A 17575-nucleotide genomic window follows, 5' to 3' on the forward strand; every position below is an offset into this window, starting at 1 on the left:
ATAGTAGTAGTATGTATGAATGATGTAAAGCTTTTGTTTCGAATGGTTTTTGTTCCATAATATTTTGAAATATGATAGTGGTTTACACATCCAGCCATAACAATCATTCGAACATTTTTCAATCGAATGTTTCAAAGTTATTATAAACGTCTATTTATGGTCGAAATGGTTGTTGTGATTGTATAAATGGTTTCCAACAACAACAACAACAACAATAATAATTGTTGTTATTCGAAGATAATTCTGTAATTTTATTTTCAACAATTCTGATAAAAGTTTTGTCAGCTGCTACTGCTGCTAATTTGTTTTGTTTGTATTGCTGCCACCATTATCATCATCATCATCATCGTCATCTGAATAAACAAAAGAATAAAATCAGAATCCAAATTCCACATGCTTTTTTTTTGTTTCTTTCTCGTCAAAACAGCCTGTATATATCACTGTGATTACACTGATTTATTATTCTGCAAAAATACGCTGATGATGAATAATTGATCAAAGAAAAAATCATTGTTATTTTAATTTGTCATCCTATAGGAGCTAAACAAATTCTTATGTTTTTTTTTCTTTATTTGTCCATCATCAAATGTTCAAAATACCGAAACAACACAACACGTCGACCGTATCAACATCATCAATCTGTATTTGATTTAAAACATCTGTATAACAAGGAGAAAAAAAAGTGCCTGCAGACTTTTGGACCTTATCTTTTTCTTTTTTCTTTTTTGAACAACAAGAAAAAAGTCTTTATGGTGAATTGATGTCCCGAGGTCACCCATACATACACATAAACACATTGGTGTCACGTCTTTGTCTCTCTATCCCTCTCTCTGTGTATTCAAACATTTTTTCTCCTGTGTGAATATAAAGATTGAACCTTCGACCTTCGACACCAAAATACCATAATTGTTCACAGACTTGATATTTTATTTTGGATTTGTGTTTTACATTCGATACGTTCAACAAACATACAAGAAAAATACATCCATCCATCCATCCAAAATAGCTACCGAACCAAAAGAAAAGCCAAAAAAAAACCGGTGGTCATCAGCAAAAGTGAGCTTTTTTCCCCCCTTATATTTTACTTCTTTTCTTTCGATTGTCATCAATGTTGAATGTGACCAATAAGATCGAATTTTGAGGAATTTTGTTTTTGTTCACCAGAAAAAATTTGATTTTCTACAACAACAACAAAAATTTCTGTTTGTATTATTCATTTTTTTTTTTGTTTGGATGACAAACATTGTGATGATTTTTGTTTCGACTTGGTAAACAAACAAGAAAATATTATTGTTTCTGGTTGTGTTTATGTTATAAAAAAAAAGAGTATTGTGTGTCACCAACATCATAAATTTTCGAAAAAATGATGATAATTTTTGATTATTATTATTATTATGTTTTTCTGATAATAATAATCATAATAAAAATATGATGATGACAACTTCCTTTGTTTATTTTATTAGTGTTTAAACAATAATAATAATAATAATCCTTGTGTGTTCTTATGGTGAAGAAAATCCAATAAAATAATGGTACAAAGATAAAAGAGAATACCGAATTCGATCAAGAAATTGTAAATCTTTTTTTCTTTCTCCTTTTTTATTCGACGGAATTTGTTATCCCCAATCCAATTCTTTTACCATCATCATGGTTGTTGTTGTTGTTGTCATTGTTATTTTCTATTTCGTATTTTTTTTGGTTGTTGCTATTAGCAATCGTTGACAAAAAAAAAGAAAAATGATATAATGTTTAGATTTTTGTTATCAATGAAAATTTTTTTGTTTGTTTGTTTGTTTCGGTGTTTTTTTTAATCCATTTCCTAATTCTATTTTTTTTTTTGTCTGTTTGATTCATTTATAGGTCAACAACATTGTCGTCGTCGTCGTCGTCGTCATAAGACCGAAGAATTTGATAATCGATTCATTCGTGTGATTGATGCTTGATAAATTGTATGTATTTATTTGTGAAATATATTTTTTTTTTTGATTATTTGAAAATTTATTTATTTATTTTCTTTTCGTTTTTTTTTCTCTTCACCTTTTTTTTTAATTCTGTTGGAAAATTTCGAAATTTTATTTTTTTACATTCGTTTTGGTGGATCAAAACAAAAAAAAACAAACATTGTTTGGCCTTGTTTATTTCCGATTAGATTCGACATAATTTTTTCTTTTTCTTTTGCCATCATTTTTTGATTTCGGATGCTTTGCGGATCATTAAACATATAAATCCATATCATCATATAATAACCATAGCTATAAATGATAACATCAAATACTAACAACAACAACAACAACAACAACAATCACCAACAACAGTAACGGCAGCTAACCAAAAGAAAAGAAAAATATATACAACAAAAAAAAAAATCCAATTTTTGACGGCAATCAATTCAAACCAGTAAGCTTATTTTTCTGGATTTTATAATCATCAACAAAAAAAAAATGGCAAAATAAAGTAACGAACGGCAACATTTTCCAAATGATGAGATATTAAATCCAAACCACTACAAACAAAACAACAGCAAAAAAAATATATCAACCATCAAATAAAACAACTGTATATTGGTTAAGAAATAGTCAAAACTACAAAAATTTTGCCCTTTTTCTATTGCAATCAAAATCGATTGAATGAAAACAAAACAAAAAAAAAACTCTACCATTGAATGTATAATGTGCATATTTAGCATCGAGACTTTTTTTCAGTTGTTTTTCATTCACAATATATAAAGACGCCATTATCATCATCAATATCATAATAATAAGCAGACAAATGAAAAAATAATAATAATCAATGTTTATGTGTGCAAATGGATAATTTACCTGTATGTTTTTTATGTGTGTGTGTTTATGTTTGTGATTTCTATACCGATACATTCAATCGAACGTCGTCGTCGTCGTCGCAAAATCTGAAATTCAACTTTGTCGACTATGTTATGATGATCAAAAACGACGATAGATGTGGATAGACAGATAAAATAGACATCTTGCTATTCCAATAATAATAATAACAGCATCATCATCTACGACGTTCAAAAGTTATCATCATTATCATCTTAAGAAGAAAACCATAAGCATAAAGCAATCATCATAGCACATTGTGAATGACGACAACAACAACAACGAATAAAAACAAACTTTGATTGCCATTTTTTTTAAACATCGTTTTCTTTTTCGGTTTCGGTTTTCATTTGATCGTGTTGTTGTTGTTTTTTTTTCTGGTTGTGTGTAGTGGTGGTAGCAGTGTTCATCATCATCACCATTATCATCGACCAAAGAACATCATCTTCTTCATTTTTTTCTTTTCTTCAATCCATTCATTCATGCTCTTTCTCGACAAGTTTGTTTTGTTTCGTATTTGAAAGATTTCAACGTTTCAATCATCATTAATATTGCATTTTGTACCAAAAAAAAATAAATGAATGAATGAATGGCTGTATAATATTGTTTATGTTTTGTTCTAAGTAGCATTTTGTTCAACAAAAAAAAATAGATATATTTACGTTTTGGAAAATTTCATAATTTTTTCAAATCAATTATTACGACATTTTTTTCAAATTTTCAACTATATCATCATATCATCATTATTGTTATCATCAAATAAACAAAACAGTATAGACATCTGTAATCGATCAATCAACTTTCAATACAATCATATATATTGATAATAATTGATGTGATCCCATGTGTTTTATGGAATTATATTGTATTATTGATTGATAAAAAAAAAATTGATATTGAGCCAATTTCATTTTCTCTCCATCTCTCACTATTGATTAGATCCTTATGATTCAAAAGCAACAGTTTTAAATTACGATCTCAAACTTAATCACACACACAAAAAATTGTTATCAATTCGTTTTTTTTTCAATTGATGTGTCAAACCACAAAACAAAAAAAACTGAAAAATTATAATTCGAATCGAATCATTCATTTGAATAAAATCTAACATCAATATCTTAATCATATCAAACATCCACCCAATAATAATTTGTATATTTAGACCGTGATTTCTTGATATCTGTCTATGTCTATGTATGTGTCATCAAATGATGATGATGATAATGAGTAACCAATTTATAAGATTGATTTTGGTTTGAATAAAGTTTTTTTTTGTTGAAAAAAATATATTTTTTTTCATCATCATTCATTCATTTGAATCCAATCTTACACAATTGTCTGTGTATTTGTGCATTGGTTTATTTTCTACTGATTCATCAATTTTTTTATATTTCTTTTGTAAATTTTTTTTTTAATTTTTAAAAATAAAATATTTCTTTCTGTGGCTGTGTCATCATCATCATCAACAACAACATCATCATAAAAATTGTAGAGTTATCGTCAAAGAGCTTCTTTTTTGTTTTGTTCGTCCAATTTCATCACAAAGGATCACTATAATTTTATCATTGTAATAAAAAAAAGTCGTTTGTTGTTTTCTTCAATTGTTGATTGAAAAAAAAATAGAATATAAATTTTAACAAAAAAGAAAATGCGTGAATATAAAGTAGTCGTATTGGGTAGTGGCGGTGTCGGTAAATCGGCATTAACCGTACAATTTGTATCCGGATCATTTATGGAAAAATATGATCCAACAATTGAAGATTTTTATCGTAAAGAAATCGAAGTTGATGGTAGCCCTTGTGTATTGGAAATATTAGATACAGCTGGCACCGAACAATTTGCATCAATGCGTGATCTTTATATAAAAAATGGTCAAGGTTTTGTTGTTGTTTATTCAATAACGTGCCATCAAACATTTCAAGATATTAAAAATATGAAAGAACAAATTGTTCGGGTAAAAGGTAGTGATCGTGTACCAATATTATTAGTTGGTAATAAAGTTGATATTGAACATCAACGTGAAGTTTCAAAACAGGAAGGTATAACATTAGCTCAGATATGGAATTCACCATTTATGGAAGCATCAGCTAAAAGTCGTCATAATGTAAATGAAGTTTTTGCCGAAGTTGTTCGTGAAATGAGCTATAATTCACAGAAAGAGAAACCAAATTATTGTTGTAATGGCTGTACGATTATCTAATTAATTAATTAATTAATTTTATCAAATCAATGTGAACGATAACAAAAACAACAACGAATGTATAGAAGAAAAAAAAAGAATTTTACATCATCGAATCCATCCAATTCAATTTAATAAATAAAAGAATCCGAATCCAATATAAAATCTGGCTGTGAAATGGCCATTTTATAAATCAAATGAATATTGAATCCAATCGTTCCATGACGTAATAAACAACAACAACAACAGAATGGCCTTACTTTTTTTTTTTTTTGCTTTGCAATTTTTTTCTTCTAATTTCTCTCTTCTGTCTTTTACCGATTTGTGTACTCACTTGTGATATAATAATAATAATAATAAATCTTGCTCTCACTCACTCATTCATCCACTCATTCACACCTACACTTTTTTTTCACTGATTTTCTATTTTCATTTTCGTTATATAATTCCTTTCAATTTTTTTTTCTAATTCTTTGAATTTACTTGATTTGTACAAAATATATACAAAAACACAACAACAACAACAACAACAACAAAATGAATGAATGAATGTCTTGATCCAATTTCTCTTCAAATTTTTCAACAAAGCTTATTTCTTTTCTTCTGTTTGTTTTTATTATATAATTTTTTTTTTATTTATATATAAAAAAAAATTCATAATTTGTAAATCTACATTTGTAATAGAAGATTTTTTTTTTCTTTTAAAAAACAAAAATGTCACACATTTGATCATCAAATAAGGCAATCATCAAATTATCAGTTTATTAATACTTTTTTTTATATACACACACACACTGATATTATTTACAAAGAACTACACTTTGTTTGTAAAAAAAATAAAAGTTGTTTTGCCGGTGTTTAAAGTTTTTTTTTTAAATTTTGATGAAATTCCAACTGCGGAATATAATAAAAATTATCATTTAAATTCTGTTGTTGTTGTTTTTTTTTCAAAACTTTTTTTTAGTTCATAAACTTGAAACGTTCAATTTTAGCCTGCAAGCTGGTTGTTCTATTTTCTTTTCGGGAAAAAATTGAGCGAAAAAAATAAATCCATTTTTTTCCGAATGAAACAAAAACGATTGTTGTTGAATTTAGTCATCATCATTTGAAATTAAATCAATCAAATTGATTGATTGATTGGAAAAGGAAAAATTTTATTAATCGTATTGGATTTCGGAACGAATCATATTGATTGATTGAATATTTGATAACCAAGAAATGTTTGATTGAAATGCCGCGCTCACACACACACATACTTGGTTAATTTCAAATTGAATTTCGGTTTCATTTCATTTTGGGTAAAAAATCATAATCACAAAATCTATTTGAATGATAAAAAAAATATTTCTGTTATCCAAATCATGATGATTAAAAATCATTGGTGAAGGTTATTTCAAATTCAGATTATGGTTGTTGTTGGTTTTTTTGTTGATTATTTCTTTGATTCAGATATTTATGCGAGAAACTGGGAAAAAAAACTAATAATTTTTCGATCATATAAACATTGAAAATTTCATTGCCGATCAAATAAATCAATCAATTTTGATTGTTTATTTGAATGATATATTTTGATTCATTCATGTTCAAGTCAATCATTCATTCATTGATTCATACATTCGTTTAGTATATTGGATCGATCACTTGGTTATTGATTATTGATTGATTTGATTTGTTTTGGACATGGATTTTTTTTTCATTTCTTGAAGAAGATGCGGATGATAAATTGGTTGTTTGTTCGTTTTTGTTGTTGATTTTAAGGATTTAATTTTCATTTTTTTTCCAATAAATTTCATTTTCAATTCGAAATACGTTCGAATCGAATGTATCATTCAATCATCGATCATCATCGATGGATCGATGAAAGTCGTTCATCATTTACAATGACAACAACAACAACAACAACAGCTTCTGAATTACGTTATTTGATTTTTTTTTAAACTTTTCGCAATAAAAAAAAACATTTCCTGTTAATTTTTTCATTTTACAAAAAGAAAAAATAAATTTAAATTTTACTAACAAAATTCCCACACATTGAGACATACAGGAGGATATCGTTAAATATTTTTTTTTTTATTATCATCATCATTTATCATCATCATCCTCATTATAAATAGGTTTTTGGGAGAGAAACTTTTTCTTTTTCTTCTCTTTTCTGTTGATTAATATTCAATCAATTCAAGAAATGATAAATGAGATTCTTTTGGCAGCAAATTCGAATGTTGACATTTTTTTTGTTTGTAGCCAAAAAAAACAGCTTGCATCACAAATTATCTTTCAAAATGATACGAATAAAAAACGAGAGTAAATCAATCGATATGTTCTGGTTCTTGTCAGTTTGTTCAATTGGTCAATCGATTTTTGTTTTGTTTTTTCAGACCATATCCATCTATGAATGGATGAATGAATTTTGTAGACAGAAAAAAACAACAAACAACAAAAAATCATTCAACCATTTCATAATGATAACTCACGAAGATGATGATGATGATGATGATATCTTTGATGGTTAGCTAGAAGAAGAAGAAGAAGAAGAAGCAACAAAGTTTTTAAAAAAAAAATTCAATTTTCATTTTCTTCACCCAAACAAACACGAGCCACTTTCATCATCATCATCATCATTATATCATCATTATGGATCATCATCATCATCATCATCATCATGGATCTTGGATATAATTATCAACCACAAAGAAATGAAGATAATTGAATAATACCATCAACTATGAATGAGAATGTTACTTTATCATTTTTTTTTTCACTTACTCTCTTCGTTCATTGGTTTTATGAATAATGAGAAATGAATTTCTTCCAAGGAAAAGAAAAGATCTTGGATGATCCAAACTTCTGCTACCACCTTATCTTTGTATCTTTATCTTTCTTTTTTAGCCAGGCTTTCCATTATTATCATCAAAAAATGATAATAATTATAATTAGAACATTCAAAAAAAAAAACAAAAGAAAAAACCAAGTTTAGCCAAAAAACAAAAGGCTAATCCTGTATAATCATCCATAGCACATCATTATAATGATTATCCATTCATTCATTCATTTTCTATTGTTGTTGTTGATCTGATCATTCAATCAATCATTCAATCAATCAAATGACCGATTTTTATCGATTGATTGATTTTTTTTCAATCGTTGTTGTTGTCGTTTTGAATATTTAAGGGGAGAACAACAAAAAAAAATTGTCATCAATTGGTGACCTTTGATTGTTCACAAACAATTGTATTTCACAGACACACCGATTATGGCCATAGATTTTCTCCAGATTAATAATAACCATATTTGGTGTGAAAAAATGATGATCCATATTTTTTTAAAAGGGCCAAATTTTCCTTCTTCTTTTTCTCTTGTTAATTACGAATCGAAGATGAAATCAAATCCAAAGTGATTTTTCGTTTTTCTATCTTGAATTATCAATAAGTGATGAGCCAAATGAGAGTACTGTATGCATGCTAATCAGAATGAATAATTTAAAAAAAAACTAGTTTTCATTCGCTCTCACTCACCATAGGTAACCACAATTAAATCATCATAAAGGTGATAATGATTTTCTGTTTTTGCAAATATCGTTTGACCATAAGATAAACTGGTTTTTTTTTTTTGGTTTTCATTTTCATTTTCCCGAATTTTTTTTTTTTAATCTGATCAAAAATCAAAAACTTTACATTAATCGAATGTAGAATCTTTGAAAATTCTTCAAATGAATTTATTTATGAAGAAAATTTTAATGGGAAAATTATCTGGTAAACTTTCAGGGAAAAAAACTTTATGGAAAATTTTCTTGACGAAATAAATATAAAAAAATCAAATTCAATCAATTTTTAAAAATGTTTAACTTTTCTTGTTGTACAAAACAAGTTCATGTTTATAAATGATCTTCGTTGTTGTTGTTGTCGTTTTCGATGACATTATCTTCAAATTTATCGACGAAGAAGATAGAAAAAAATCATTATATTCCGTTAAGTAACTTTCGGTAACTTTTTTTTCCATCGAAGAAAGTTTTTTCCTTCATCATCATCATCATCAACTAAATCGTTTGTCATTCAATAGTGTTGACATCGTTTTATTTGAAAAGCAAAATGAAAAACTGTCGACAAACACCTAATATAACCATTACCATCATCATCATCATTGAAATCATTGAATTCGGATTTTTTTCCTTTCATTTCTTTGTAGAAGTTAGTAAGACGATATTCAGCTAAATCTGGATCATTTTCACTCAAGTCAAGGGAGAGAGAGAAAACAGAAATTGTCTGTTTGAAAATGAAGAATATTTGTTTATGTATTTTAGTTCAGAATTTTCGTTTTGAATTTTCAACTTTTCCGAATCATGTTCCTTTAATTGAATTATCCTGAAGAGATGTTTATGTTAGGCAACAACGGTAAAAATTCAGTTTTTTTCTTCTTTTGGATGAAAAATCAATCATTGGTTAAAAAAAACTTGAACAGAGATAAAATAATTATCAATATTTTTCAATCTTATTGATTGATTATGATGATGATGAACAAATTCAATAGAGTTTTTTAATTTTTCTTAAAAAAAAGGATGATCGATCAATCAAAATAACAATCGTGATTTGATGATGATGATGATGATGATCATTATCTGATGATGATAATAATATTATCAAGAAAAAAAAAGTGAAAATGATTTGATGATCTACGGATGTTATATTGTAATTATGGTAAAAAATTGAAAGTTGAAATTCGAATGTTTTTATTTTCGAACGATTCGATCATCATCCGGTGTCCGAAAAAAGAATCTGTTCATTGATGACGTTACTTGTTGTTGTTGTTAATGATGACAACAACGAAAAAAAGATAAAGAAAAAATTGCTGTTCTTGTTGTTGTTACAGATTTTGTTTTGTTCCTGGAACAAATTTTTTTTGAACAAACACTCACCATTATCGTCAATTCAAACAATTTTCTTTTCTTATTTTGACGCAAAAGTTAAGTGGCTATGGTTGATGAATTTGGATTTTTTCAAAAAACGAGTGTGAAAGAAAATAAATTTGAACACCATTTTCATCATCATCATCATCACCATCACCATGATTATGATTGTTGATGATCAACTTATCATCATCGACCATTTCAAACAAACAAACAAAACAAAACACACGTTCGGTTCATTTTGCTTCGTTTCGATTCATTTTTTTTATCAAGTCACGAAACATTATTGGTAATTTTCAAATGCAATTTTTTTTTTTGCTGTTTTACTTTTCACTGGCGTCCAAACAAACAAAATTTTTGATTGCATTTTATCTTCAAAACGTTTGAAATGAAAAAAATGGACCGAAAAAACTAAACAACAAGGAAAAAGATGAGTGAGTAAAAAAAACATTCGAATATTTTTTTCCTCCCCCTGTATACATTATATGTGGACAGCCACAAATCATCGATCGATGATCATGATCGTCGTCAGTATTATTATTACCATCATCATCATTATCATCATCGAAATACAATCTTAAGAAGCTCTTCGTTTTCTGTTGTTGTTATGGTTCATTTCCTGTCTATATTTATGATGATATTTTTGTTTTGGTTCAAAAATAGTCCATGTTTCACGACGAATATACCATTCGAATATTTATTGAATGGTTGATGATATCCATATTCATTCATCCATTCATTCATTCATTCATTTGCATGGATCAAATATGCACGTTTATTTTCCAACAACAACAACAACAACAATGGCAGTACTGAACGCCGTACCTCACAAACTTTATTGATCACATCGTTTGGTACGTGATATATTTTTTTTATGTTTGAGTACAATATGGAACGATCCAAAAGAAAAAAAAAATTTCAACAAATTGTTTGGGAAGAAAAAAAAGATTTACTTTTTTTTCAAAAAAAAAACAAACTTAAAATATTCATTTTAGTTTTTCATTTACGTAAACCGTTATCGTTCGTTGTAAGTGAAACTTGTTATAATTTTCGTTTGTATGTGTTTATAGACCGAAACAAAATGAAAAAAAAACTTTGGATCGACATACACACACTTCATTGACGAATAAATTGAACAAAACTTTTGCTGTTGTTATTGTTGTTTGATCCTGGAACAAATTACAAAGTTTCAGTTTTCAAACAAACAACAACAACAAATTTTTCTGTTTTCCACATACATTCATACAGTGATTAGTGTGTTTAATAAAGTGTTTCATTCATTCATTCATTTTGGTGATGGTGAATGGATGGATGGAAACAAAATCATAATCACTGTCTTGATTGAATGGTTGATTTTTGTTGTTGTTGTTGTTGTTGTTGTTAAATTGACTAATCAACAACAACAACAACAACAATATTGTGTAATCAACTTGAATCGTGTTTTTGTTTGGATTTATCAGATTTTTAAATGGATTTTCGGTGAAAAACAAAAACAACAAAAAAAAACTTCAAGAATAAAGATAAAAAGTTGTCAGAATAGTTGCAAGCTGTTAGAATTAAAGAATTACACTTAGTTAGTTAGTTAGTTAAAGTTTTTGGATCTTTTGAACCAAAAAATCTTCTTAAAATTCTTATCGATTCATGAATTCTTGTTGTTGTTACTTGTCTATATATTTTCTCTATTGTTTTATCTGCAAACAACAAAAAAAAAAACGGTGAAAACAACGAAAGAAAAGAAAATCCTCTTAGAATATGTGTTCAGCTGATGGTCTGAGATCGAAGATTGATTGCTGAAAGAATCGAAAAACCGTGAAAAATAAGTTTTCGGAAAAAACAAAACAAAAAAATTCTTACTTTTTTCATATTTTCTATCAAATAATTCTTGATACATCGGCAGTTTTTTGTTGTTGTTGTTGTTGTTGTTATGGTGTTTCCCAAATCAAAATTGAATTTTGAATAATATACATTTGTTGTTCAAACATCATCATCACCCGGGATCATAATTTTCCTTTTTTTTTTTTTTTTTTTTGAATATAATTCTTGTGAAGAAAGAAAAAATTTATAAATTTTGAATGAAATTATTTTACATTTTTCATCATCATCCGTCGTCGTTGTTGTTGTTGTTGTTTAATTTAAATGTAAATTTTTTTTTTGTTCTTTCCGAAATTCGCTTCTTGTTTACTTTCTTGTGTTTGATATAATTATGTTTTTTCATAATAAAATTACGTCGTGTGTTCCTGGAATTTTGTGTTCTAGAAAAAAATTCCATGTTCGCAATTTAACGAGAAAAATCTTGTTTTGTTCGGTTTGTTTGTTTGTTTCAAAGGAAACAACCCAAAAAAAAAAACATTTCATTCTCATAAATCAAAAATTATCATCGTAATTTCATTTGTGGAATTTTCCCGGGAAACAGATGTTCCATTCTGATTAGCTAACTATAATGGTGGTGGTGGATCCATTTCGAATGTTCAAATGATGATTTCGAGTGTTCAATGATTTGGATATTTGGCCATGATAATCAAGTTTGAAAAAAAAACAAAAAAGCCAATGGAGAGTAAACAATCCAATAATGATAATGTTTGTTTTGATTCGAGGGGGGTTGGAAATTAAATCAAATTCGGATTAAAATATGCTCGATGGGTATAATCAAATTGATCTGGTTCATTTAATTATCCAAAAAGAAGATTTAATTGTTTGGGAATGGAATTTCTCTCTGTAATTGACATTTATCGCTTCATTGATTCTTTAATTGGATTTTCGTTTCGGTTTCGCTTGAATATTGATGACCAATGTTTTGAGAACCAATTATTCAGCTTTTTTGAAACTCACATGGTGGAAGAAAAATCAATGACATTATCTTTGACGCAATTTGAATATGCAGATTTAATCATTTCTGTTTGTGATCAATTTCAACAACAAAAAAACAAAATCGATTCAATTTATCGACCAGATAATAATGGATGGATGGATGGAAAGTCGATACACACATTCACAACATCGATACTATCGATAATTTTTATGTTCGAACACTTTTTTTTCGATTCGAATGATAATGGATACAACAACAACAAAAACATTCATCATTATCTCATTTTGGATGCGAAAAAAACATTTTAAATTGTGTTTTTCTTTTTCTTTTTCTTCTTTTTTGCTTTGTATAATTCGTGATAAAGTTTGAATGAATTGAATTTTTTTGGTAAGTTTTTTTTCTGTTGTTGTTGTTAAAAACGTTAATGATTGAATCATGTGATGTTTTTTTTTCTCGTTTAAAGAAAACAGAAATCATTTCGATTGTTTGTATCGATCCCTATATGGGATTTTTTTTTTTCGTTTAGGAAATAAAAAACATTTTAAATTCAAAAAAAAAAATATTTTGTATTTTAACAAATTCAAAATCACATCGATTCGAACATGATCATGATCATCGTGGGTCAATTGTGGTCAAACGAACGAACAAGATTTTCATGAATTTTTTTTCGATTTTGGCAATGATTTTTGTTTTTGTTGCTGCTTTTCGCCATCATTGATTTTGTTGTTTAGTGTGGAATGTTTTTATCCCAAAACATATGTTATTTTTATTATTATTATTGAATAACAGTAATCGATTTAAATCTTTTTCGCTTTGATCTGAACAAAATGTTCTGATTTTAGCTAAATGGCCAAAAGTTTTTTTCCACTAAACAGAAGCTTTTATTGTTCGATGACGATGACGATGATGATGATGATGATGACAATGGACAAACAAATGAAGTCAACAAAAAAAAAAAAAGAAAAAAGTCAAAATCAATTCAAACAACAACACAAAACGATGATGATAATGATAAGAGATGTATGTTATGTCATAATATAGACTATTTTCGATCATCATAATAATGATGTTTATAACTTTGATGTTCATCATATTCTACATGAAAAACCATTGATTATAACGTTTATTCCATATAATCATCGATTGGATCTAACCAACAAGAAATGTCATTGTTTTTATCATTGAAAATTCGTTCAAACAAACAAACCAAAAAACAAATAAGATGTTGTTTCAATGTTTGTTTTTTCAATGATAGATTAATTTGATCAAAAAAGAAAACTAACTTTTCAACAACAAAAAAAAACAACAATTAAAAACATTCGAAATTAATTCAATTTATCAAAGATATAATTGATTTCTCTTTTCTATACCTAATCATTATGATAATTATAATGTTTTTTTTTCTCAAAAAAAAGTTTATTCTGTTTGTCATGTGACTTGAAGGCAACTTTTTTTTCATCATTCATTTTCATCATGTGAAAATGAATGATGGATTTTTCCTGTTTTCTCTCTGTCTCTCTCTCTCACTTAATTCAATCAATCAAGTCAATCCAATCATATGAATGTCTGTGTAATGGAATAAAAATTGGAAAAAATGATTGCCCGGAAGGGCAATTTGCGATCCATTTCAAACGAACGATCCAATGAAGAATTTGTAGTTTTTTGGCTTTTTTTTAGCTTCTTTATTATCCTGATGATCAAATGTTTACATTCTCGCAACAAAAAAAAATAACGGATGTAACCAAAGAAAAAATGATTAATTTTACATTATCATTTCATATGCTTCAATAAACTTGTTTTTTTCGTTTCTTTTCGTTTCACATCAAATCAAATTTATATTCATTAAATTGGATAGGAATTTTCGAATATATTTCTGCAACATTGTCAATGAATTACGGATCAATTGGATGATCATCACTAATCATACAATGAATTAAATTGAAATAAAAATGATGATGATATTTACAGGCTGATGATTACACACGCAATATTATCAGGTTGTGTTGGCGGAAAGATAACTCTCCGGAGGGCTTCATCATCATCATCGATTGATTATATTTGATGAAACAAAAATGAAAAATATTTTCCATATCAATTGTCGGATATGGCAGAGAGAAAGAAAAATGAAAAATTGACAACAAGAAAATAATGAAATATGATGATGTTGAAATGGTGAACATCCGTTTTTGTGGAAATAGTTGATGATTCGAATCGAATAAATGATGATGATCCAGAATTTTTTTGTAACCGGCCTAATGAAAAAATTGGTTATTTTTTGTTTCTTTCCATTTTTTTGGGTTATTCTCAGAATTATTATTCTTTTTATAACAAAAAGCTTTGAACTAAAGCTGGATTAATTCTTGTTTTTGTTTTTTTTTTTTTTTTGTTTTAGTATTCGACTCGTGAATCATATATAACCAGAAGTGACGAAAATTAATTTATTTCCTTATTCAATCTATTTTCTTGTCTGTCTGTGTGTGTTTGTGTTGATGTGGGTGTTAATCGTTTTCATCATAAATTCAAACCATGATGACCTGAGTTATTAAATTGATGATGGTATATAACAAAAAAACTAATGGTTTTTTTTCTGACTTTTATTCCTTAGGAACAAACTTCTTTCGAAAAGCGACATATATTAACGGACAGCCAACGAAACAAACTCGAGCAACAACAACAACAACAACAAAAAAAGAGAATCAACTTTCCTGTTTGTCGAGAATCCGAGCGAAAAACAAAACAAAACAAACAAAAAACAACCATTTTGAGTGAAAATGGTACGATCCAGAGGAAAAAAAGAATACATTGAACTTTTTTTTTCTCTCAATAATATTGATTTTCATCGAAAGAGAAAGAAAAAAAAGGTGCTAACATAGAATCGAATGATATGGCCACATATTGTTATAACCGTGTATGATTTAATAGTTTAGCATCGTATATACCGAACCAGACTAAACCAACGAAAGAAACATCTCTCCAAAAACACAGAGATAAAATATGAACAGGAATGAAAAAAAATAGGCAATCAAACTTAATATATTACGATCCAATTGGAACGACGAAGAGACACCCCAGGAATTGATAAGTGAGATAGAGAGAAAGAAAAAAAAAATGCCGAACAGAGAAGAGCAGCGACCTTTTATGTCGTTTCAAAACGAAATGAATGAAAAAATTTCGGTGCAACCAAAATGCCAAATTCCAATCACCAAATTGATGATGATGATAACGATGTTGTTTCGTGAGATGTTCGATTCATGATATTGACTTTGATTTTTGAGCAAAAACAGAATATTCTTCTGCTTTGTGTTTATTCATTATGTAAAGAATTCAATCATATGATAAACTTCTTAATGATGATGATGACGACGACGACAATAATTATCATCATCATTAAGATTTTCAGCTGATTCATCATCATCATCATTATTTATCGGAAATTTTCTGCTTTTTTTTTGGTTTCAAATTGGCAACACTGTTATGTTTATTATAGATGAAAGATTTTTTTTGTTTGTCTATAGACACAGTTATCATAATAATTAAGTTTGATGATGATGATGATGAAAATGTTTGGAATGAATTCAACAACAACAACAACAAAAAGTAGAACAAATGAATGAATCATCAACAAACGCATCAATTTGCAAGATCTGTTCTATATATTTTTTTCGATGTAACCATCATCATCATCAAGTATGAAATATGATTTGAAAAGATTCGTTATTCAATTTCTTCAGTTTCGTTTACACATCCAGACAGAATGAAGAAGAAAAAAAATATTGTCAAATTCTTAAAATATAATGATAGCTTGTTTGGTTGTATAAAATTAGATTAAGAAATATAATTTATTTCATCATCAACATAATCATTGAAAATAATCCTTTACGGTTTAATGTTGATGTAAGATTCTTTATGCAAAATGAAAAGATTTCATGGTTTTTATCATCCTCATCATCATGAAATATAATGTTTCTTGGCTTTGGCATCGATACAAGTTGAACAAATAACTTTTTTTCTGCTCTTTTTTTTTTGATTAATTGTTCGTCTTCCATATTTCATAATATTATCCATTTTCAATTAGATTTTTACCATTTCTGTTCTGTCTTTTTTTTTCTTCAAATATGCCAAATATGGATTTTTTTTTTTAATTTTGTCCTGAAAAATGTGACAAATGTGTATCATTTGATGATGATGATGTGAAAGATTATGGTTCTGATAATTTTTTTTTTTGTTTTCGTTTTTTCCAATTCCCCTATGAGAACGCCAACGAATTTATGAGAAGAAAAAGAAAAAAAATTTTCGGAATCCAATTGGAACGAAAAAGTGTGAAAAAAAAGTACAAGTGGAATCATCCACCCACATGTCACCATCAAATATTATTTAATCCTCAAAGGATCAAGATAATCCAATTTTGTCGTCATCTTCATCGTCGTTGTTGTTGTTGTTAAAATTTCAATTTTCATTTCAGGCGAACAACGAAAATGCACTTTAAATTCAATGGATTAGCCTATTTTTTTTTCATCGATTTAAATCTTTTTTTTTCGTTGCTTCTGTGTATAGTGATCATGGTTATGGTGCCCAACATTATTGAACGGGTGGTGGTGGTGGTGAAGAAAATGAAATTAAAATTTTGCCAAAAGAAATATTTCGAATGAATGAATGAATGGGAAAAACGAAACAGTAAATGAAATCTTCAAGGATCATTATATCACCATCATCATCATCATAATGATAATCATTATCATTCAATTGATATTGACATTGTAAAGCAAAGAAGAAAAAAAGTTTCATTTTTTCTTCCTCGCTCTCGATCCATTCATATAACTTTTTGGAAAAAAAAGTTGATCATCATCACC

At 27.7% G+C, this 17575-nt stretch overlaps 1 protein-coding gene and 1 long non-coding RNA gene across 4 annotated transcripts; both read left to right on the forward strand.

The window, feature by feature from the left end:
- The first annotated feature begins 120 nt into the window (after window positions 1–120).
- Rap2l (Ras-associated protein 2-like) lies at window positions 121–5879 on the forward strand. Of its 3 annotated transcripts, none has more exons than XM_075819690.1 (3): window positions 121–1056; window positions 1861–1949; window positions 2150–5879. In XM_075819690.1, exon 3 carries the CDS (start codon window positions 4486–4488, stop codon window positions 5035–5037), a length of 552 nt encoding a protein of 183 aa, XP_075675805.1. In that variant the 5' UTR covers window positions 121–1056; window positions 1861–1949; window positions 2150–4485; the 3' UTR covers window positions 5038–5879. The 3 variants fall into 3 exon arrangements, with proteins under 3 accessions (XP_075675805.1, XP_075675806.1, XP_075675807.1); XM_075819691.1 differs by having other exon boundaries at window positions 128–245; XM_075819692.1 differs by lacking the exon at window positions 121–1056 and adding an exon at window positions 1555–1573.
- A 6369-nt stretch (window positions 5880–12248) lies between these two features.
- On the forward strand, window positions 12249–16607 carry LOC113795023 (uncharacterized). Its single transcript, XR_012846121.1, has 3 exons — window positions 12249–13112; window positions 13189–13745; window positions 15331–16607. It is a non-coding gene; the product is annotated as an uncharacterized LOC113795023 (long non-coding RNA).
- The last annotated feature ends 968 nt before the right edge of the window (window positions 16608–17575 follow it).

This window comes from Dermatophagoides pteronyssinus, unplaced genomic scaffold, assembly GCF_027571235.1.
Source record: "Dermatophagoides pteronyssinus isolate colony J.1.1.1.1 unplaced genomic scaffold, Derpt_VIB-CSIC_2022.12 sq0004, whole genome shotgun sequence".
Taxonomy (NCBI): Eukaryota; Metazoa; Arthropoda; class Arachnida; order Sarcoptiformes; family Pyroglyphidae; genus Dermatophagoides; species Dermatophagoides pteronyssinus.